General features: G+C 43.8%; 1 protein-coding gene across 4 annotated transcripts in view; it reads right to left on the bottom strand.

Moving 5' to 3' along the window:
• The window catches only part of scara5 (scavenger receptor class A, member 5 (putative)), a 168,106-nt gene that overhangs the window by 134,172 nt on the left and 9,209 nt on the right, over positions 1 to 24,725 (bottom strand). For 3 of the 4 annotated variants that reach the window (XM_077219657.1, XM_077219660.1, XM_077219659.1), the window contains exon 3: positions 5,676 to 5,807. In XM_077219657.1, coding sequence (XP_077075772.1) covers positions 5,676 to 5,807 — 132 coding nt within the window. The remainder of the gene's footprint in view (positions 1 to 5,675; positions 5,808 to 24,725) is intronic. The other variant, XM_077219658.1, reaches the window with a different exon arrangement.

Raw genomic sequence — 24,725 nt, 5'->3', positions numbered from 1 at the left:
GGTGCTTATTACACGACATACCAAGATTGCTGTGGGGACAAAAAGTAAGACTGTTAAGTTAGCACTTTTAAACATCAGTTCACTTAAAAATAAATCACTTTTAGTCAACGACTTAATAACCACATACAACCTGGATTTTATGTTGCTAAATGAAACTTGGCTAGAAGAAAGTTGCAGTGCAACAGTCCTCAATGAAACAGCCCCTCCTAACTTTACTTTTATGAGTGTCTGCAGAGCTGTCAGAAGAGGCGGAGGTTTAGCTGCTCTTTATAAAGATGTCTATCAATGTAAGCAAATATCATTTGGGAATTACCTGTCTTTCGAAATCTGGGTATTGTGTTAAAAGGTGCTCCACGCATTTTACTTATCATTGTTTACAGGCCTCCAAAATACTCTCCAGCTTTTGCTAAGAACTTAACAGAACTGTTATCAACAATTTCCTCAGAGTTTGACTGCCTTGCCATTGCTGGAGATTTTAACATTCACATAGATAATGCAGAAAACAATATGGCAAAAGAAATCAAAACTGTTTTAAAAACTTTTGATCTGACTCAGCATGTACATGGACCCACACATAATCGTGGACACACTCTAGATTTACTTATCAGTAAGGGTCTAAACATTTCATCAATTGTTATTAAGGATGTAGCACTGTCTGATCATTTTTGTATTTTCTTTGATATATTGATCTCTCCTGTCATTGAAGCTAGATCTGTGTCTGTTAAGAAGAGATGCTTAAATGAGAACACTAGTGTACTATTTATGAAGGCTATATCTTTAACACCAAGCATATCTGCTGACTCTGTTGATTTTCTCCTTGATTCTTTTAACTCAAAAGTAAAGATTGTATTGATGATATTGCTCCTGTGAAAGTCAGGAAGAAGAGTGGCAGACAAAAAGCACCTTGGAGAAACTCAACAGCAGTGCAAAATATGAAAAGACAATGCAGAAAAGCAGAGCGCATGTGGCGGAAGACAAAACTTGTAGTCCATTATAACATCTACAAAGACAGCATCCATGCTTTCAATAAGGAACTAAGCAAAGCTAGACAGACTTTCTTCTCGAATATTATAAACAGCAATATAAACAACACACGCACTCTTTTTGCTACTGTAGAGAGACTGACAAACCCCCCAAGCCAGATTCCCAGTGAAATGCTCTCAGTGAGAAAGTGCAGTGAGTTTGCTTCTTTCTTCTCTGAGAAAATCAATAATATCAGAAAGGTGATCAGCTCATCCTTGAGTTGCGCTGGTGTCAGGCAGATCAGACAACAGCCTGAGAAAGTAGCCACTATGTCTGATTTCAAAGAAATTGATGGCAAAATTTTGGAAGAAACCGTACAGCACCTAAAAACATCAACCTGCGCCCTTGACGCACTTCCCACATCTTTTTTCAAAAATGTGTTACACAGCTTAGAAGCAGATCTCCTAGAAGTGGTAAATGCCTCACTTCTCTCTGGGAGTTTTCCGACCTCCCTGAAAACTGCAGTTGTCAAGCCCCTCCTGAAAAAGAGCAATCTGGATAAGACCATATTAAACAACTATAGACCGATCTCAAATCTTCCTTTCATAGGCATAATCATCGAAAAAGTTGTCTTCAATCAGCTGAACAAATTCTTAAGCTCAAATGGACACTTTGACAATTTTCAATCTGGTTTCCGACCGCACCACAGATTTTGCCTATGAAAGGAAGATTTGAGATCGGTCTATAGTTGTTTAATATGGTCTTATCCAGATTGCTCTTTTTCAGGAGGGGCTTGACAACAGCAGTTTTCAGGGAGGTCGGAAAACTCCCAGAGATCTGGGTCTTCCTGAAAGGAAGATCAAATCTTCCTTTCATAGGCAAGATCATTGAAAAAGTTGTGTTCAATCAGCTGAACAAATTCTTAAGCTCAAATGGATACTTTGACCATTTTCAATCTGGTTTCCGACCGCACCACAGTACAGAGACCGCGCTCATAAAAATAATAAATGATATTCGCTTAAATACTGATACAGGCAAATTATCAGTGCTGGTACTACTCGACCTCAGTGCTGCATTTGACACTGTCGATCACAAAATACTTCTTGACAGGCTGGAAAACTGGGTCGGGCTTTCTGGGATAGTCCTAAAATGGTTCAGGTCATACTTAGGAGGCAGAGGTTATTATGTGAGTATAGGAGACCATAAGTCTGAGTGGACATCCATGACATGCGGAGTCCCGCAAGGCTCAATTCTTGCGCCACTCCTATTCAACATGTTCATGCTCCCAATGAGCCAAATAATGAGAAAGAACCAAATCGCTTACCACAGCTATGCAGACGACACACAGCTCTACTTATCCCTATCGCCTAACGATTACAGCCCCATTGACTCCCTTTGCCAATGCATTGATGAAGTAAACAATTGGATGTGCCAAAACTTTCTTCAGTTAAACAAAGACAAAACTGAAGTCATTGCGTTTGGAAACAAAGATGAGGTTCTCAAGGTGAACGCATACCTTCAGTCTAGGGGTCAAACAACTAAAAATCAAGTCAGGAATCTGGGTGTGTCTCTAGAGTCAGACCTTAGTTTCAGTAGTCATGTCAAAGCAATAACTAAATCAGTATACTATCACCTGAAAAATATTGCAAGAGTTAGATGCTTTGTTTCCATTCAAGACTTAGAAAAACTCGTGCATGCTTTCATCACCAGTAGGGTGGATTATTGTAATGGACTTCTCACTGGCCTTCCCAAAAAGACCATAAGACAGTTGCAGCTCATACAGAACGCTGCTGCTAGGATTCTGAGCAGAACCAGAAAATATGAACGCATCACACCAGTCCTCAGGTCTTTACACTGGCTGCCAGTTACATTTAGGATTGATTTTAAAGTATTATTACTGGTATATAAATCATTCAATGGCCTAGGACCTCAATACATTGCAGATATGCTCACTGAATATAAACCCAACAGATCACTCAGATCATTAGGATCACATCGGCTAGAAATACCAAGGGTTCACTCTAAGCATGGCGAGTCTGCTTTTAGCTACTATGCCAGCCGCAGCTGGAACCAGCTTCCAGAAGAGATCAGATGTGCTCCTACAGTAGTCACATTCAAATCCAGACTCAAAACACATCTGTTTAGCTGTGCATTTACTGAATGAGCACTGTGCCACTGTTCGTCCGACTGTTTGCACTGTATTTTATTTATGTTTTAATTATTCTAATTTCATTTGATTATTTCTGTATTTTATCTTTTATTCTAAACTGTTTTAATTATTTTGATTTCTTTTGATTATTTTAATTTCTTCTATGTAAAGCACTTTGAATTACCATTGTGTATGAAATGTGCTATATAAATAAACTTGCCTTGCCTTGCCTTGCCTTTTGAAAACTCCTGCCAGGGTGAAGATTTTTTTGAAAAAAAAGTTACAGTGTTGTCGCTTAGCCATTGAAACCGGAAATTTTGGTTTGTGACATCCAGACATCTCAAGTCTCCCGGAAGTTGCGTGAGTCTCCCGCATATTGATAGTGGCTCCCTGATGCCCGCAAATTAGTTCAAATCTCCCGGAATCTCGAGCTCGCGAGCTCCAAACCGTGTAGCGCACGCTCTGCAGAGAGCGAGAGACCTGGCGTGTGTGTGCAAATGTGCGTGTGTGCCTCATGAAGCGCATGTAAATCCCACCAACAACAACAAAACCGAACAACGGTTTGCGTGTTCATCCAAAACAAGATTTACGTACTTGTGTGGATAAGATTTATTTATTTTTTTTACGAAAGAGGAAAAACACTGTTTATAAAAAAATATCAGTTTACGTGTGGATTAGGCCAGATAAGAATATGAACGAATTAAGAAATTAACTGTGAACAGAAACATAACACAATGAAAACCTTTTCTACCTTAAACAGTTCTTCTTCACAGTTCTACCTTAACTCTTCGGGGTCGCCGATCACGCCGGCGTGATCAAGTTACATGACCAGTTTAAGACGTCGAAGCATAAAAACAAAGTCACGTTGAGCGCTGCCGTCCACTTCTGTCGAAAGTGCTGGCTTGAAATTCTATTTTACTTTTTGTTTTGTGTTGATAGACCAAGTAAAAACGGAGATATGATCATTTAAACTTTATATAAAAAAATACTGACGCGTTCGTAAAAGAACGCAAGATGGGATGCGACAGGCGTTGCATTTATTCTAATAACTTCGTCGTTTTTTGTCATAAAACAAAACGGAGAAAAATGTGTGAATCTGCTGACTCTGCTCTTCAGGATGCACGTTTGAGGGAATGGAGGAGGAGCCAACTGAGCTAAGACGCAAAATTGAAAGGCAGAGGATTTACGGAGTTGATAAAGAGAGACGTATATCTACGTTATATATAGAGAGAGAGATTATTGATAGTTTTTGGAAGAGTTTGAGTAGATTTTGAGAGTAGTTTAGGAGTAGTGTAGATAGTTTAGGTAGTTTAGGAGTAGTTTAGGTAGTTTAGGAGTAGATTTAGATAAACTGTTTTGAGGAGAGGCACAGATAAAAAATAAAAATAAAAAAACACCTGATATTTGTTGTAAATAGTTGTATGTATAATTTGATTTTGTGTTCATTTTACCTTTTGTATGGTATATTTGCACTATTGAGGAACCCCTCTTACTCAAGGAATGAAATCCCTGTAATGTAGCTATCTGTGTAATTGTACATGAAGTGTTTTGTAGAGTTTCTAAGCAAAAAAGAAAAGAAAAAACGCCTATTGCCACACCTGCTTTTTGCTGCATATAGTTTAATTTTATCTCAATTTTACATTTTTTTATGTTGTATTTGCACTATTTGCGAACCCTCATACTCTGGGAATGCAAGGCCTTAAATATAGCTCTCTGAATAATTGTGTGCACAACATTTTTTTAAAAAGTGGCTGAGCTAAAAAGAAAGAAAAAAAGCCTATGGCTACACCCGCTTTTTTTTGTAAATCATATTTTTTTTGTATATAGGTTGATTATATCTGAATTGTACCTGTATATGTTGACATTTACAACTTGTGTTTACATTTTAAACCTTTTAAAATGCTTCATTGAGCATGTTTGTGTTTTTTGTAGTAGAAAAGCTATAATTTTTCTATTCGGATTTTGTGTTTTTTGTGTGATTTTGGGTCCAGTATGTTGATAGAGTACATCAAAGTGAAAAACTAATTGTCTGATCATATAGGTGATGTTGTGCTGAAAAAAATTATACCAAACATTGGTATGGTAAACATTTGTTTATGTTGCAAAATTTAAAAAAAATAAAAGTACTCAAAAACGGCCAAAATAGCCCAAGACTCCGAAGGGTTAAAAGTTTACGCAGCACATTTCATTGTGGATTGTTTTATGGATATGTATGGAATTTAATCATAATAGACGTGCATGTAGTTTTTGAAGGGGTAGGTTTTAAGTGCCAGTGTTAAAATGGGGGTCTTGACTAGCATTATGAGAGCCCTTTAAAGAAAAATAGCCCTCTTTTCTATTGGCTAAAATACACTGAGCATGTTTTTAACTCTTAAATAACTATATCTTTAATATTTTTGTTTATTAATTATTACTTAAAGCAAGATTTTTTTTTTCTCCGATTACAATAAATATTGATTTTAAAAAAGTATAAAATTATGCAAAACATGTGAAACAAAATGGCCCAACACAAGTCCAAGGTTCAGAAAAAAAGAGAAAGACAGAAAAAAGAAAATATGCCTACCTGCTATGCAGAGGCCAAATATCGTGAGCAGTACCAGAATATAAAGGGACACAATGGCATATTTGATTGCAGTGAAGGAATCCAATTGACCACAGCAATTATCTGTCTTTCTCCTGTACTTTGAAGAACCTACTGTGAAAGATAAACACTGATCAACAGTCTAGAAAGGTAACACATAGACTTTAACATCAGGACTACGGAGGTAAATCCAGTTTAGAAAGACTATCCACATTATTCCTACGCCCCATGACACTTTGCACGAATTATGGGTGTAACTTCCGTTAAGCTGTAAACAATCACTGAAAGACTAGCTCTATGTAAGCAATAATATATATTTTTTAAAACTGTGTACGATGACATTACATTATTCCACTCACCCTTCAACCATTGAACATTAAAAGGACATTTAAAAGTGTAAAGGAAGGTACTTTAAACAGACCATGAATAACCCCAAAAGCGTGAATCTTTCCACAGCAAAATCAGACGGTTAAATATCACTGGTAATCTATATTATATAACATACGTTGCCTTAATAAAAAAAATTTAAGAAAATTTACTTCAGCATTTCGTGATACTATTTCAAAATTATTTTAGTCAATTTGACAGATAATAAATTGTATTTACCTGTGAAAACAAACCTGGAAAGAGACGTGAGTATGGAAGTAAAATAATGCCAAATGTTTTTGAAACAAAAAGCCTGTTGAATTGCACAACTTGAAAAAATATGCATTGCATTAACCATGCTTGCCTTTTAATGCATTGTATTTTTAGGACTTGCATTTTTTATTGGCTCAAATTTGACATGGTTGAATATTTAATATGTGAATATTTCAATTCAAAACATTTCAAACACATTTTCATTATTAAAAAATCAATAATCCATATTCACCCTTCATATTTCACTTCCAAAATATTCAAACTTTTTAAAAATACAACCAATAATATTCAACAGGCAATTTTCGGTCAATTTTATTTCGCTTTACAAATTCGCTTCCACAAATTCAGTGGTTCAAATTCGACAGTAAATTCAACATTGACATCCAGGAACTGCAGGAAAAGCAGTAGATTACCGATCGTAATCCCCATCTGCTGTCAGTCGACCTCACCAGCAGGGGATGCAAGCGTGTGTTGTTGACGAAGACCGAACAACAGTAAGAGCAAGCCATTCATTCATAAAAACCAAAAGGGGGTCGCTGTGTCCATTTCTTTTACTGTCTATGATAAAAACTAATTTATAGAAATGTAAGTGTATTTGTTAACTTTATATCGCGGCGATGTGCTTCAGTACAAGGGTTTCCCTCAATACTTCAGGATTGCTGGAATATAAAGTGCTTAACGTAGCTTATTGGACTAATACAGTGATATAAAAAACTTGCACCTTATTGAGAAGGCTGCAGGGTACTATATTGCTACAGGCAAGCAGATGGACTCAGAATATGAACTTAACGTGCATTAACGAGTACGTTTCACGCAGCGTTTCCCTGTGATATAAGTTACTCAGTGGCATAGTGTGTGTGTGTGTGTGTGTGTGTGTGTGTGTGTGTGTGTGTGTGTGTGTGTGTGTGTGTGTGTGTGTGTGTGTGTGTGTGTTGCTAATACAATGTTAAATCATAAATCAGACGTAAGGTATGTACTTTCATCTGTCATGTTTAATGAGATCTAATATGTTGTTAGTGCCGAGAATTTTGATTTGCATATGTACAATAATGGTCGAGTGGCAGAACTTTTGCCATGCGTGTCAGAGGTTCCTGGTTCTAATCCGCACTCGTATAGTTTTTTTTTTCCTCATCAAAATCAAATATATTTATCAGTGGTTGTATATCAAGCAGTGACACGTTTGTGTGCAGTTTGTTTTGTGATTTCACCGGAACGAATAGTGAAGAGAGTCTTTGCAACCGATTGAAGCGCGAGCCACAAGAGATACTGTATAAGAGATGAGGACTTGATTTCATTAACAACACATTTCAGCATTAGATCGCCTCTTATTTAACAAACGAACGAAATTAATGCTCTGCTAGTTAACTGGAGATGTTTTATTTAGGCTATTTGTATGTACATCTGTGCTGTGAGAAGTGGTTTTGAAAAGAGGTGGGGACAATATCGACCATGGCAAAAATTGGTGGAGACATGTCCCACCCGCAAATTACGCCTATAGATATACTGGCATAAAGTTGGCTTGACATTGGACATTCGCGCGTAGGGACCATCTCCAAAGTCACATACGACATTACACACGTTTCTAACTTCAATAGCAAACTTCAATTTAATTGAATACATATCAAAAATATAAAAGGTGTGCATCCTGCCTGACACCTACCACTTTTCTGTAAGTCATTATCTCCCAATGCTATTGAAGCTAGAAACGTGTGTACCAATGTATATGTAACTTTAGAGACGGTCCCTAAATTTGCGAATTTCCAATGTCAAGCCAACTTTATGCCAGTGTATCACTGTGAAACGCGTAGTGTGAAACTTTCCGCGTTAAGTTCATATTCTGAGTCCATCTGCTTGCCTATAGCCATATAGTAGCCTACAGCCTTCTCAACAAGATGCAAGTTTGCTATTTTATATCACTGTATTAGTTAAGCTACGTTACGTGTTTTATATGTCCAGCAATCCTGAAGTATTGAGGGAAACCCTAGTACTGCAGCACATCGCCGCGATATAAAGTTAAGGCAACTTAACAACCAAGAGAAATATGTCCTGCCTACCATTTGATCTGTACATCAGCATCGGGGAAATAACATTATACACTTCTATTTGATGTTATATTTACATCTGGAAGAGACATTTTTAAGAGTGTTTGCTCATCTGCAATACGTCTATAGGACGTTTCCTGTCAGATGTCAAATAGACGTTTAGAAGATGTCAGTTTAACATGCATTCTAAATCATTACATCTTGAAGACATCTTCCAAACGTCTATTTTACATCTGACAGGAAACGTCCTATAGACGTATTGCAGATGAGCAAACACTCTTAAAAATACGTCTTCCAGATGTAAATATCACATCAAATAGAAGTGTGCTATCTTAAGCTCGTTCATGGTAGAGAAAGATGCATGTAGGCTACACAGGGACCATGAAGACAGTGAATTAAACAAAAACAGCCCTCATAATAATCACAAATACACTTACATTTCTATAAATAATTTTTATGAATCAATGGCTTGCACCCCCTGCCGGTGAGGTCGACTAACAGCAGATGGAGATTATGATCGGTAATCTAGTGCTTTTCCTGTAGTTCCTGGATGTCAATGTTGAATTTACTGTCGAATTTGAACCACTGAATTTGTGGAAGCGAATTTTTAAAGCGAAATAAAATTGACCAAAAATTGCCTGTTGAATATTCTAGGTTGTATTTTTAAAAAGTTTGAATATTTTGGAAGTGAAATATGAAGGGTGAATATGGATTATTGATTTTTTTAATAATGAAAATGTGTTTGAAATGTTTTGAATTGAAATAGTCACATCTTAAATATTCAACCATGTCAAATTTGAGCCAATAAAAAATGCAAGTCCTAAAAATACAATGCATTAAAATGCAAGCATGCTTAATGCAATGCATATTTTTTTCAAGTAGTGCAATTCAACAGGCTTTTTGTTTCAAAAACATTTGGCATTATTTTACTTCTATAAGTAAGGATTTAGGGAGAAAAAAAGAGTGATTCTTCGTGCATTCCAGTATATTATTAATGGCATATATTGTAAATTCAATCGGGGGAAGAGACCGGGAGAGAGAAAATGTGCAGTACATGTTGACCTTTTTCATACTATTACAGTGGAATGCAAAAGGAAAAAAGTATATAATTATGAGGAAAAGAATGCAGTGACTGAATAGATATTCTTGTTATAACATGTCACATTAAAATTGTGTGTTACGTTATTCTCATGTTATTCTTAAATAAAACATGAAAGAAAACTGATTGCTCATTGAGTCAAACTGACGGATAAGCTTTATTTGTAGGGCAACCTTATGATTCGAAATGATTCGTTTCAGTCTTTTTGAGTGGAAGTTCCCCAAACCGGAAGTGCCACCCATAATTCAAAACGCAGTAAGCTCATCAGGAATAAGGTGGATACCACAATTTTGGCTTCGTTACGATAACAGAATTTAATACCTCTGTATCGATAATAAATCAATACCATAGTTGACTCAGCAGCCTCAAAAGATAACTGAACTAGAAACAATTGTATTAAACATGAACATTAACATGAACATAAACTAACAACATATTTTGATTTTCTGAAAAAAACATAAAATAACACTTAATCTCTAAATGTACCCTCCTAATGCCGTCCCTTGCAAAGCATGCTGGGAACTACAGATCCACATCCCAGAAATGCGTTTCCCAAAAGCATCATAAGCCATAAGTAGATCGTAGAGCCTTTGCCACGATCGTAGAGCCTAGCTCACATTGCTTTTGAGAAATGCAGCCCTGGGCAGTGGATCTGTAGTTCCCAGCATTCTTTGCAAGGGACTGCATTAGGAGAGTAAATTTAGGGATTAAGTGTTATTTGATGTGTTTTTCAGTAAAGAGAAAGATGTTGGTAGTTTATGTTAATGTTTAATGTTCAGTTATGTTTAAAGGAGTTTCGGTTATTTAATTCTTTGGTTACCATTGTCCTAAGGAGTAGAGCTGTCAATTGCGATTTTCACTTTGATGCAACATAATGGGCCATATCATACACCCGGTGCAATGCGGCGTCTGGTGCGATGCAAGTGTTTTTTGCTAGTTTCAGCCCGATGCAGTTATCATTTTCACGTTCTGCGCCAAGTTGTTTAAATATCAAATGCATATGCGCCCATCTGTTTGCCCATGTGCGTGCTGGTCTGAAATCGAGGTGTGTTCAGGCGCATTGTTGGCGCGTTGCTATTTTGAGGCAACTGAAATAGACTGCGCCATTGACCAACTGAAAAATGGTCTAAAGTCAATGGTTATTTTTTTGTTGTTGTTTTAAAACAGTTTTTTGTTATTTAAAGAACGCGTTAGTAATATGCGCCTATAGGCGGGTTAGCACCATGCGCGTACACTGACTTCCGCCATGAAGAAGACCTCTGGACATAAATCTTGAGAGCTCTGACAGGGCAGAGCAAATTAAGTCTTTCTTCATCCACCATCACGTGAGGTGGGGGATGAAAAGCCTGCAGAGCCATAGGCCGTGCCATATTAGAGTGCACTTTAGGCACATAGCGCGGCCTGGGATGCATCCATCCATCCATCTTCATCCGCTTATCCGGGGCCGGGGTAGCGGGGGCAGCAGTCTGAGCAGAGAAGCCCAGACTTCCCTCTCCCTGGACACTTCCTCCAGCTCTTCCTTGGGAACACTGAGGCGTTCCCAGGCCAGCCGGGAGACATAGTCTCTCCAGCGTGTCCTAGGTCTTCCCCGGGGTCTCCTCCCAGTGGGACGTGCCCGGAACACCTACCCGGGAAGGCGTCCAGGAGGCATCCGGAACAGATGCCCGAGCCACCTCAGCTGACCCCTCTTGATGTGGAGGAGCAGCGGCTCTACTCTGAGCTCCTCCCGAGTGACCGAGCTTCTCACCCTATCTCTAAGGGATCGACCAGCCACCCTGCGGAGAAAGCTCATTTCGTCCGCCTGTATCCGGGATCTTGTCCTTTTGGTCATGACCCAAAAAGCTCATGACCATAGGTGAGAGTAGGAACGTAGATTGACCGGTAAATCGAGAGCTTTGCCTTACGGCTCAGCTCCTTCTTCACCACAACAGACCGGTACATCGACCGCATTACTGCAGAAGCTGCACCGATCCGTCTGTCAATCTCCCGTTCCATCCTTCCCTCACTTGTGAACAAAACCCCACGATACTTAAACTCCTCCACTTGAGGAAGGATCTCTCCACCAACCTGAAGTGAGCAAGCCACCCTTTTCCGACTGAGGACCATGGCCTCGGATTTGGAGGTGCTGATTTTCATCCCAGCCGCTTCACACTCGGCTGCAAACCGTCCCAGTGCATGCTGAAGGTCCTGGTGTGAAGGGGCCAACACGACAACATCATCCGCAAAAAGCAGAGACAAAATCGCGTGGTCCCCAAACCTGACACCCTTCGGCCCCTGGCTGCGCCTAGGAATTCTGTCCATAAAAACAATGAACAGAACCGCCGACAAAGGGCAGCCCTGCCGGAGTCCAACTTGCACCGGGAAGAAGTCTGACTTACTACCGGCAATGCGAACCAAGCTCCTGCTACGGTCATACAGGGACCGGACAGCCCTTAGCAAAGGACCCCGGACCCCATACTCCCGGAGCACCCTCCACAGGCCGCCGCGAGGGACACAGTCGAATGCCTTCTCCAAATCCACAAAGCACATGTGGACTGGTTTGGCAAACTCCCATGAACCCTCCAGCACCCTGTAGAGAGTATAGAGCTGGTCCAGTGTTCCACGGCCTGGACGAAAACTGCACTGTTCCTCCTGAATCCGAGGTTCCACTATCGGCCGTATTCTCCTCTCCAGTACCCTGCCATAGACTTTCCCAGGGAGGCTGAGAAGTGTGATCCCCCTGTAGTTGGAACACACCCTCCGGTCCCCCTTCTTAAAAAGAGGGACCACCACCCCGGTCTGCCATCCCAGAGGCACTGTCCCCGACCGCCACGCGATGCTGCAGAGGCGTGTCAGCCAAGACAGCCCCACAACATCCAGAGACTTGAGGTACTCAGGGCGGATCTCATCCACCCCCGGTGCCTTGCCACCGAGGAGTTTCTTGACTATCTCGATGACCTCAGCTAGGGTGATGGACGAGTCCACCTCTGAGCCCTCAGCCTCTGCTTCCTCAATAGAAGACGTGACGGCACGACTGAGGAGATCCTTGAAGTACCCTTCCACCGTCCGACGACATCCCCAGTTGAGGTCAACAGCTGCCCACCTCCACTGTAAACAGCATTGGTAGGGCATTGTTTCCCTCTCCTGAGGCGCCGGACAGTTTGCCAAAATCTCTTCGAGGCCAGCCGATAGTCCTTCTCCATGGCCTCACCGAACTCCTCCCAGGCCCGAGTTTTTGCCTCCACAACCACCCGGGCTGCAGTCCGCTTGGCCTGCCGGTACCTGTCAATTGCCTCAGGAGTCCCATAAGCCAACCGGGCCCGATAGGACTCCTTCTTCAGCTTGACGGCATCCTTTACTTCCGGTGTCCACCACCGAGTTCGGGGATTGCCGCCTCGACAGGCACCGGAGACTTTACGGCCACAGCTCCGAGCAGCCGCTTCGACAATGGAGGTGGAGAACATGGTCCACTCAGACTCAATATCTCCAGCCTCCCTCGGGATCCGGCCGTGTATCCGCCGGAGGTGGGAGTTGAAGATCTCTATGACAGGAGACTCGGTCAAACGTTCCCAGCAAACCCTTACAGTACGCTTGGGTCTGCCGAGTCTGTCCAGCCTCCTCCCCCGCCATCGGATCCAACTCACCACCAGGTGGTGATCAGTTGACAGCTCCGCTCCTCTCTTCACCCGAGTGTCCAAGACATACGGCCGCAGGTCAGATGAAACGACCACAAAGTCGATCATCGACCTGCGACCTAGGGTGTCCTGGTGCCACGTGCACTGGTGGACACCCTTATGCTTGAACATGGTGTTCGTTATGGACAAACTGTAACTAGCACAGAAGTCCAATAACTGAACACGGCTCGGGTTCAGGTCGGGGGGGGCCGTTCCTCTCAATCACGCCCCTCCAGGTGTCACTGTCGCTGCCCACGTGAGCGTTGAAGTCCCCCAGAAGAACGACGGAGTCCCCAGTCGGAGCACTTTCCAGCACTCCTCCCAGAGACCCCAAGAAGGCCGGGTACTCTGCACTGCCGTTTGGCCCGTAGGCACACACGACAGTGAGAGACCTATCCCTGACCCGTAGGCGCAGGGAAACGACCCTCTCGTTCACCGGGGTAAACTCCAACACATGGCGGCTGAGCTGGGGGGCTATAACAAACCCACACCAGCCCGTCGCCTCTCACCATGGGCAACTCCAGAGTGGTGAAGAGTCCATCCTCTCTCAAGGAGTGTGGTTCCAGAGCCCAAACCATGCGTAGAGGTGATCCCGACTATCTCTAGTCGGAACCTCTCAACCTCACGCACCATCTCAGGCTCCTTCCCCGCCAGTGAGGTGATGTTCCACGTCCCTAAGGCTAGTTTCCGTGTCCAGGGATCGGGTCGTCGAGGTCCCCGCCTTCGACTGCCACCCGATCCTCTCTGCACCGGCCCCTTACGTCTCTTCCTGCAGGTGGTCAGCCCACGGGAAGGCGGTCCCACATCACTCCTTCGGGCTGAGCCCGGCCGGACCCCATGGGGAGAGGCCCGGCCACCAGGCGCTCGCATACGAGTCCCAACCCCGGGCCTGGCTCCAGGGTGGGGCCCCGGCTGCGCCATACCGGGCGACGTCACGGTCCTTGAATGTTTGTCCATCATAAGGGGGTTTTGAACCGCTCTTAGTCAGACCCGTCGCCTAGGACCTGTTTGCCTTGGGAGACCCTACCAGGGGCATATAGCCCCAGACAACATAGCTCCTAGGGTCATTGGGGTACTCAAACCCCTCCACCACGTTAAGGTGGCAGTTCAACCTTAACCTGGGATGCAAGATAGCCTTAATATCTAATATCTACTCTCTATACCAAATGGTGAAACATTCCATTTTAGGAAGTACAATTTCCTCGTGGAGGGAGCTCTAGAGCTGAATATGGTCTTGACTACTCCTGCAGACAGGCCAGCCTCTCGGTACTGTGCCCCCTCAGAAGCCAGACCCAAAGTTTCCATAACTCTGGCCGAGGGTAAAATACTGAGCCCTCTGCCTGCAACAGCAGGCCCCTCCTGATAGAGATATCCTATGGAGGGCCCTCTAGGAGTGATATTATGTCTGAGAACCATATTTGAGCCGGCCACAATAGGGCTACAAGCAGTAGACTTAAAAGCGTTATATAAATGAGGATGACTTGACTTGACTTGACTAGACAGACCCCGTCCCAACGGACCCTCTCCAGAACTCCCGGGAGCAGAACGATCAGAGGAAATACTTACAGGCACCGCCTCGGGCCCGTCTGCACCATGGCATCCAACCCCAGCAGGGCTGGATGCGTGAGAGAAAACCACAGTGGAGAGTGTGTTGCCTCTTGAGACACAAACAAATTCACTTCCACTGGGCCGAACCTCTTGCATAATGACTCCACCTCTTAAAGAGGGCGTGGTTTCAGACCCCCCTGATGATTTAGATAGGACACCACTGACATATTGTCTGTTCTCACAAGAACGGGGTGACCATTGAGGTCTGGCAGGAAATTCGTCAGAGCTCAGAAAACCGCCAACATTTCCAGGCAATTTATGTGCCAGGAAGAATGATGGTCCTGCCATAGACCTTTCGTAGAGCGGCCACCCATGACCGCGCCCCAGCCCGTGAGGGAGGCCTCTATCAAAACAGCTTTCCGGTGACAGCTTTCCGGTGACATGACGCTCACAGCACGGGACCTTGGGACAGGAACCAAGGTTTCTTCCACATAGATAGGGAACGACGGCATCTGTGTGTAACCCTGATCATGCAGAACAGTTTCCCCCCAAGGGAAAACCCCTTGGTTTTCAACCACCACTGCAGAGCCCTGATGTGCAGCAGGCCAATGGAATCACGTTGGACGCTGCTGCCATGGGCCCTGACACTCTCTTTTTGAAAATGTTTTACAGTGATGGCCTGGCCTAGCTTTACCCTGGTCACTGTGGATGGGCTCAATACGTGCAGGCAACTTAACAGCTTTCGCCAAGATAAGCACCAACTAAGACATAGCTTTACAGTTACCTATGCTTCTCCATCCATGTACGCTTCTTTCCATATGGTGATGTAAATCTCCTTCTGTCTAGTGTTAACACGCGTCAGCACACACAACGGCTGCAACCATAGTGTGGTCCCCCCATGACAACCGTCTGGATTGAGCTGAGTAGGGGACATCTCTAGGGTCTTCAAGTGGGCACCTTCCGTCCTCAGTGTTTCGTCGACTAGCCCACGACACCTCAAGAGGGCTCGACAGTGACTCTGGCGTCCCAGAGTCACCCCTCTCCGTCCCCCACTCAACTCAGCCCAGCTTACTGACCTCTACATCCCTCCTGCTGCTGAGACCTAACCACAATCTCACAATCTCTCCGCAACCCAACCATATGCGCCAACCCGTTTGACTAAGGCTGTCGAGCCCCACTGGTGCGTTAATATGCAGTTTCAGTGGCAACGGTTCCGTATGGCATACCACCTACCGCAAAACACAATATCTGCCCAACCACCCGTCATTCACGCAATATACACAGGAACGTAATGACTGTAAATACTATACAACCTATACAAATAAACCAACAGACTCTTCAAGTTTTCAAGAATCCTACGAAACCGTAGCATGGCGGCCTGTACACAGCCAGCTAGAATCTTTCCGTCTCAACCACAGCCAGTTGCTGCTCCTTTCTGCTGCTTCAGATAAGTTCTTTACTGTGCGACGCAACTCTTGGCCACTGAATCCGACGTCTCTGAGGAACTGGGTTGTAGAGTGTGCCACAAAACCTCGACAACCCACTTCCACTGGATAAACCTGGACTCTCCATCCTCGCTGTTCTGCTTCAGTGGCCAGATGAGCATACCGCAGTTTCTTCCTCTCATACGCCTCATCTACAGCATCCTCCCATGGCACTGTTAACTCTATCAGTTGAACAATGCGTGCTGATCCAGACCATAAAACAATATCTGGTCGTAGGTTAGTGGTGGCAATCTCAGGTGGAAAAATAAGCCGTTGATCAAGATCAGCCAGCATCTTCCAGTCCCTAGCAGCTTCCAGTTGTCCTGGGCGAGAATTGGTGTTAGCACCTTTTCTTGGTGGTTGCTCGCCTGGGCGGAGGAATATTGTCTTCTGCGTGTAATGTTTTGCTAGAACAGACGGCAACTTATTGGTCATACTACGCTTGCCTTCCAATGCTAAAGCCAAACATCGCAATACTTGGTCATGGCGCCAAGTTAACTGACCTTGGCTAAGAGCCACCTTACATCCTGTCAAAATGTGCCTTAATGTGGCAGGTGATGAACACAAAGGACTAGAGGGATCCTCTCCTACCCAGAGGTTTGGGTTCTGCGGTGATGGTAGAAAATCATATGTTGACCTAATAAGGAAACTGATCCTAGTCTCTTCCATTGACCAAAGGTCTTGCCAGCCATTTTGCGTTGTTCCACACTCTCCCATCTCATCCACTCTCCCTGCTTGGCCTGGAAAATGGCCTTTATACATCTCATCCTCTCCTCCTGCTTTCTCACCTCGTTGACTACCAGCTTCCTCCTTTGAGCTGGGCCTGCCTTGTGCCATTTAGGAGGAGCTAAACTGAGCCCAAAACCCCCTCTTCCATGCTGTAGCTGTCCCACGATATCACCAATTTGAAGGTCAGCCTTTGCCTCTACTACAGATTTCTTTGCTGACCACTTTCTACCAGTTTTTACCACAGGGGCTGCCTCTCTTACACATTGGTCGCGTGACTCTGCTTAAGTAATTTCCAGTCTGACCTTGGCACACTTAAACTCCTCGGTTAAAGCAGAGACTGGCAGCTGCAATACTCCTTTACTATAAAGTCCCACTCTGCTGAGGCAGCGTGGAACTCCCAACCATTTCCTGATGTATGAACTTATTAACGCTTCCAGCTTATCCACTGTTGTCAAAGAAACCTCGTACACAGTCAGTGGCCACAGCAACCTTGGCAGTAGACCAAACGGAAAGAACCAGAGTTTTAGTTTGCCTGGTAGAGCACAGCTGTTTATGCTCTTCAACCCTTTCACTGCTTGTCGTCTAACTTCTCCCACTCGAACTGTGTCCTTTAGATCCCCATCGTACCATCTCCCAAGACTCTTCACTGGCTTCTCAGAAACTGTTGGTATTGCCTCACCATTAATGAAGAATGTTTTATCTACTACCTCTCCTTTAACTATCGAGATGCTCCTTGATTTAGAGGGCTTAAATTGCATTCGTGCCCATTCGATATTATCTGTTAACTTCCCCAATAACCGATTAGTGCAGGCTACTGTTGTAGTCATGGTTGTCATGTAGGGGTGTGCCATATCATACCGTCCACGATAATACCGGTATAGATTTTTACATGATAAAAAAAGTGTCATATCGCGATATCAATGATATAGCGACGCAATGACGTATGGCCCATTTACGTTCCCTAGCACGCACAACAACAACACCTGTCTGAGCGCGAGAGCAGCCTGTCAGCCTCCGATGACGATTTAGCAATTTCACAAACAGCTTGAGTGTTCAGCGGGACTGCCGACGCGCGTCTTAGGATATGCGTCTGTCATTAATGTTGTCGTCAAAACAACAAAAGATAGCTTTAATTGTAATGAATGACAATTATTAGCCTATGTATTTAATTTAATCAGGAAACAGAACTAAAAGACTATGTTTTATTTTACATTTGATTACTTTATTATGTTTCTGTAGTATTTCTGAATACTGGTGTTAGACCTACACACATTTAACATTTAATTCAAAGATTGAAATCAAGCTTCCTTGTGTTGTGTAAACTCTTAACAACAAAATTACCACATTGTAAAAACGCAATGAGTGAGCAAACATTTAGGCGAGATAAACATAATAAGAAAATTTTCAACAACAACAAAAAAATGTCTATATCGTCAAATATTCTTGAAATATCGTGATAGAATTTTGAGGCTATATCGCCCACCCCTATTGTCATGTCATCCATGTATGCTCTGATAACCAATCCTTGGATTTGATTTGGCTCACAATGGTGGAAATAGTGAGCATATAGTGAGCATATTGAACCTGAATCCCCTCAGAGACTGATTCAAGTGCTTTAGATCTAGAATTGGACGCAACCCCCCAGCCTACTTGGGAACTATGGAGTAGCGGCTGAAAAACCCGGACTTCCTGTCCGGCAGAGGAACATGTCCTATAGCTTCCTTTGCCAACAGGGAGTTTACTTCTTGTTCAAATACCCGACCCTGCTGTAGGTTGACTGCAGTCCAAACCGCCCAGTTGAAATTCAGTGGGCAGAAATGGAACTGCAGCCAAAGAGAAATATTCGGCAGGTTTTGCCATGCTTTGAAATATTCTACTAAGGGAACCAGCCTCTCGAGGCTGATTTCGGGTATTATTCGAGATTCGTTCTCGATCCCCTGAAGCAGCTCTCCAGTAGGGTTTTGTCGAAAACTATTCTAAGTGTGCAGACGCGAGCGCTGCCTGGCTGCAAGCCTGTGGGGCAGACAGGGCAGCGTGCGTTCGCTGGAAACCGATGTTGCTCGAAAACTTCAGAGGTCTGCGCATAGCGACAGGACCTTACAGGAAGCCGTCTTTAAGAAAATAACAGTCCTCAGATCTGTTATCTATGGAAAAGCGTCGGGCAAGAGTGTTGCTCTGACCCCCATGCTTCCTCAGGGGGGGCTTGAGAGGCCACTTATTCGCTGCTGCTTAAACTAGGAGCTCGGCTCATAATGTGCGCAGGCAGCCCCCTCGAGAACTGCCCATGCATGCTCTGCTACCAGCTTAGATGATTATTTCATCTTTTTTAATTCCTCAGAATTAAATGCAGCCATAATAACCAGACAAGTAAAATATGGTCTGAATGGTAGGCTGAATTAAAATATTTGGCTGAATTAAAATATTTAGCTCAAAGTCAAATAATATTCCACCATTTTAATTGATCATAATTAAATGCAGCCATAATAACCAGACAATTGGAACATGGTCTGAATTGTAGACTGAATTAAAATATTTAGCTCAAAGTCAGATAATATCCCACCATTTTAATTAATCAGAATTAAATGCAGCCTTAAACACCAGACAAGTGAAACCCAGTCTGAATGATAGGCTGAATAAAAATATCTAACTCTTCAAAGCCAGATAGTATTTATACATGTATATCGGTCTCGTAATCTACATGTTGCCTCGACAACGCGAGATACGAGCCGTTCATAGTACATATTGGCTTTCTTCCCTCGAGATGAAAGTCAATAGGCGTGAGGCTGAAACACCCAAAAGCACACGTCTTTTTCTTTTGGTGTACGCTTCGAGATAGTTCTCAATGAACACAGTCAGCCCCCTCAAGAGCTGACTGTGCATGCCTCGCACCCAAACCATATCACACACTGATCGCGTGTGTCACCTCCCGAAGTTTAACGGGGGCAGGAAGACACATGCTTTTAGCTGTGCTTATGGTAACAATTCAAGTTCCCACAGGACAAACAACCCCAAATAGGATAGACAGTTGTACACAGAGCACTTGCTGAAGAGCAAAAAGCTGACGCTGTTGTGTGCCGGCGTCCCTTTGTAGCTTCCGTGTATGCCGTCACACATTACGTCATGACGCAATGCAAATCAGGATTGGAATAGTTTAATTTAAGCTTAATAGATTAAACTTTAAGTTTAATAGACCCGCTATGCTGGGGCCATTCCCCAATGCGTCATAATCGATGCAGTTCGAGTTCCCTCGAAAGGGAACTGCATAGGAACGGCTTAAGCCATCATTACAACTTCTGAAATTTTCCTTTCGAAATAATAATGGAGGTTTGGGCTGTTTATAAGGAAGAAAAATGAGAAAGTAGTCCTACACACAATAATGTTTTGAGGACAAAAATCAGAAGAAAAAAGTAATTAAATACAACACCTGAATAACATTTAAGCATGGTAATCCTGGTATACGACACAGAAGGTCCACAATGCTTGTCTCATCTAGTTCTGTTAAAGTTTCTGTTACAATTTTTTTAACAAGATTTTCTGCATACTTTCTCTTTTGGCATTCTCAAATGACTTGCTGTGTAATGTTGCACAAGTAATAAATGTGTATAGCACGAGGAAAAAGAAGACAGAAAGTACTGTCTGACAATTGGGAACTGACAATTCAGTTGATAAAATAGAGATGAAGTATTGGCAATCCAATAATTAAAACAATGTCCAGGAAAGTATAGTACCAAGACATGCAAGACTGCCAATGAGCTTTCATGAGAAAGAGTGTCACATAAAGTGCTATAAACTGGACACTAAATTTCGTGTCTCATAATGTGTATTTGTTGTTTGCAATTTCACCATTGTAAGACCATAAAATATTACTGAATACTGGGCTCTTTCCAGTGAATGTGTCGAATCTGCCAATGTAGGCTAATTACAATCGTTCTGAAAACTATGCTGAAAGCTGCAGTCCGTAGTTTTTCCTCTTTGTTCCTCTCTATTCGAAATCTGCAATTGCAGTTATTCACAGAATTATCAACTATACGTGGGTTGTGCCTCCTCGGCATGGCACAGCGTGGATGAATCCAATGTTTTAAGGAGAATGTGTGGCTGTCAGTCACCGCGCCGATGTGGATACTTTCATTCGGAATCACAGATTCTACTTTTTGGAAGTATGAGCAACATTAGAATTTTCAACGCAAAATGTCATCTGAACAAGTAAGTAACATCCTCTTTTGTTCTGACCAAAGGGAAAAAAGCATTGCAGTAAATCGCACTGATTCAATCTAACCATCGCTTTTCATATCACTTCAAACCGTGCAAATTATACTTTGTTCTCAAATTGTTAATGTTAACAACATCAGCATTGTGTGACTACATTTTATGCCCTTCAGATATTTTTTCTTGTTTTCGCATGGGATGGTTCCAGTCTCTTTTTTTCTGTAGCCACTCCGAAGTTCGAAGTCTTTTGCATTTTACAACGGGTGAATCTCCAGTTGTCAATGGTGATTGTCTTTTTAACCTTTCTGGATCCGCCATCAAATTGATAAGTTTAATTATATCAAGTGCTGTGAGAAAAGACTATAAATCTCCACCTCCAACATCCTAACACGCATAGCCTACTAGCCGAGACACCTTCTTTATGTGTACAGATGAGACCGATCTCACGAAAGTGCGTATCTATACAACGAATGTTATTTCTCGTGCCATTTATACGCCAAAAAGAGTTTTTGCGTGCATATGCTACGCAGTTTTCGCGTGCATATGATATGCACTTTATGGTGTGTAATACGCACACACTCCCCACCCTAATTGTCACGGAGACATCCACGTCATCACTCCCGCCCACTGCATCCGATCATTACACCAGATCAAAGTCACCTGATTTCTAATCACCGGTACCTGCATGTCATGATTGCACTCACTACTTCAGTCACAGTCTCCTGCACCTCAGTGTCTGGTCTCGTCTCTCGACGCTACAGACTCATCTTACCTGATAACCACCCTGAAGATACTTACCTGTTGTCCCGAGGTTCCTTCGTTCATCGTCCTGTGTTCCCTAGTCATCAAGTTTGTCTGTATCCTGCAAAGACATTGTTTCACCGTCAGTTAAGTGTTCACCATATCTGCTATTCATCATCGCACTCAAGTTATCCTGCATCGCTCACTCTGCACTTTAATAAACTTGTTATTTGCTTACCACTACCTTGTCTGCCTTTCTATGGATGTGACAGAAGACCAGACCATCGCAATGCAGAGCATGAGCTCAAGCACGGGTGTCACGGATCCTTTCGGCAGGTTGGTGAACACTGTTAAGTTTATCAAGTGCTGTGAGAAAAGACTATAAATCTCCACCTCCAACATCCTAACACGCATAGCCTACTAGCCGAGACACCTTCTTTATGTGTACAGATGAGACCGATCTCATGAAAGTGCGTATCTATACAACGAATGTAAACACTGTTCACCAAGCACTTCCTCCATCACCCCCCACTACTTCACCTGCTGCCTCTGCCAGTCCCGTGGCCCGACCAGCGACCTACTGCGGCGAGGCGGAGGATTGCAGCAGGTTTATCCTTCAGTATAATCTTCACTTCAAGATGCAACCCCATCTGTACACCTCTGATCGAGTGCTTATAGCGTTTATAATCTCTCTTCTCTCCGGTCGAGCTCTAGAGTGGGCTCAAGCACTGTGGCAAGCAGAAGTTCCCGTAACCAAGTCGATATCAGCTTTTATTCGTCATTTCAAGGAAGTTTTTTGGTCAAACCACGTCCGCTCTAACCGTCCATGATCAGCTCTTCAAACTTCGACAAGGCACACGATCGGTGGGATCCTATGCCCTGGAATTTTGCACACTCGCTGTGGCAAGCGGATGGAACAAAGTGTCTCTCCTCACCGCCTATCGCCAAGGTCTGGATCTTGAAATTCGTTCTTTAATGGTTATACATGATGATAACATGGGGTTACAGCACTTCATCCAGAAATCAATCCGAGTCTCCCAACGACTAACTGCTTGTCCGTTATTCCAACCCGCTCTGCATCCTCCGCCTCTAGTACCATCTGCCGCCCTTCCAACACCAGAACCAATGCAGGTGGATACCCAGCGACTAACACCAGCGGAGCGTCAAAGAAGATGGGTTAATCGTCTGTGCTTGTACTGTGGGGGAGAAGGACATGTCATCACTAATTGCCCAGTTCGACCTTCACGCCCAGCGGTGAGTACCATCCAACTTTCTCCCAAGATTACATCTCTGACCTGCACCACTGTCTGCATCGTAACACCCCGTTCTACTGTTCCAGCGCAAACTCTCATCGATTCAGGGTCAGCAAGCAACTTCATCTCTCGCAACCTCCTTCAAAGGCTCAATGTTAAGAGAAGACGCTGTCCCCAGAACCTAACGATTCACACCATTCTAGGTAAGCCGCTGGGTCGTGGTCATATTAGCCATTTCTCCCCCACCATGACGATCCGCATCGGCTGCCTGCATTCTGAGGAGATCTCGTTTCTGGTGTTGGAAGGATCCACCGCGGACATCATCCTGGGATGCCCATGGATGCTCCAACACGAACCTCAGATAAAATGGATTACTGGTAAGATTCTCCAGTGGGGTGCCTCCTGTCATCAGACCTTTTTAACCTCCGTGATCAACGTTTCTCGTCCTTATTCCAGTTCTCCCACTTTGTCTGTCGCCGTTAACTCCACTACCATCGAGAGTCCAGCGTCTGACATGAAGGTGGAGATTCCTCAAGAGTACCGGGCGTTCCAGGATGTGTTCAGCAAGCGGTTGGCAACGCAACTACCACCTCATTGCCCATGGGACTGTGCCACGACCTGCAACCTGGGGCGGGTCCTCTGTCCATCCCGGAGCAGAAGGCCATGGAGGAGTACATCAAGGAGGCTCTTCACCAGGATTTCATCCGCTCTTCAACGTCCCCTGCCGCTTCCAGTTTCTTTTTTGTGGCAAAGAAGGACGGAGGCTTGCGGTCCTGCATCGACTACCGGACTCTCAAATCACAGACCATCAAGTATAGTTATCCCCTTCCTCTGGTCCCCTAAGCCCTGGAACAACTCTGTGGTGCCTGCGTTTTCTCCAAGCTTGACCTATGAAGTGCCTATAATTTAATTTGCATCCGTAAGGGCGACGAATGGAAGACGGCCTTCGTGACGCCCTCAGGGCACTATGGGTACAGGGTCATGCCCTATGGACTGTCCAATGCTCCTTAAGTTTTCCAAGGTTACATGAACGAAATCCTCCGAGACTTCCTCCAACAGTTCGTCATAGATAAAAAAGACGATATCCTGAGATACTCCAAGAACCTCACTGAACATCGGCACCACGTGAAACAGGTTCTCCAGCGCCTCAGGGAACAACAGCTCTATTTGAAGCTAGAGAAATGTGAATTCCACACTTCAACTGTTCACTTTCTCGGATATTTCATTGACCAACTGGACATACAGATGGACCAGAGGAAGGTGGACACAATCCGGACCTGGCCTCAACCCACTACCATCAAAGAACTACAGAGATTCCTTGGATTCGCAAATTTCTACCGCAGGTTCATTCATAACTACAGTCTTCTCAGCTCTCCTTTGACATCACTCCTCAAGACCCGGCCCAAGTCTCTGTCCTGGACTCCAGAAGCCACCACCGCCTTTTCCACTCTCAAGGACGCCTTCGTCACCGCTCCCATCCTCATCCATCTGGATCCAGAATTACCATTCACCGTGGAGGTGGACGCTTCATCCACCGGGGTGGGAGTGGTGCTCTCACAGTGGCAGGGGGACCCTCCTTTACTCCATCCATGTGCCTTATATTCAAAGAAGCTGTCCCCGGCGGAGCAGAACTATGAC

Source organism: Siphateles boraxobius, unplaced genomic scaffold (assembly GCF_051911475.1).
Source record: "Siphateles boraxobius isolate OS27281-9 unplaced genomic scaffold, OSU_SipBor_1 8, whole genome shotgun sequence".
NCBI lineage: Eukaryota > Metazoa > Chordata > Actinopteri > Cypriniformes > Leuciscidae > Siphateles > Siphateles boraxobius.
Note: the sequence above shows the minus strand (reverse complement) of the source record. Positions and strands in the feature narration are given on the sequence as shown.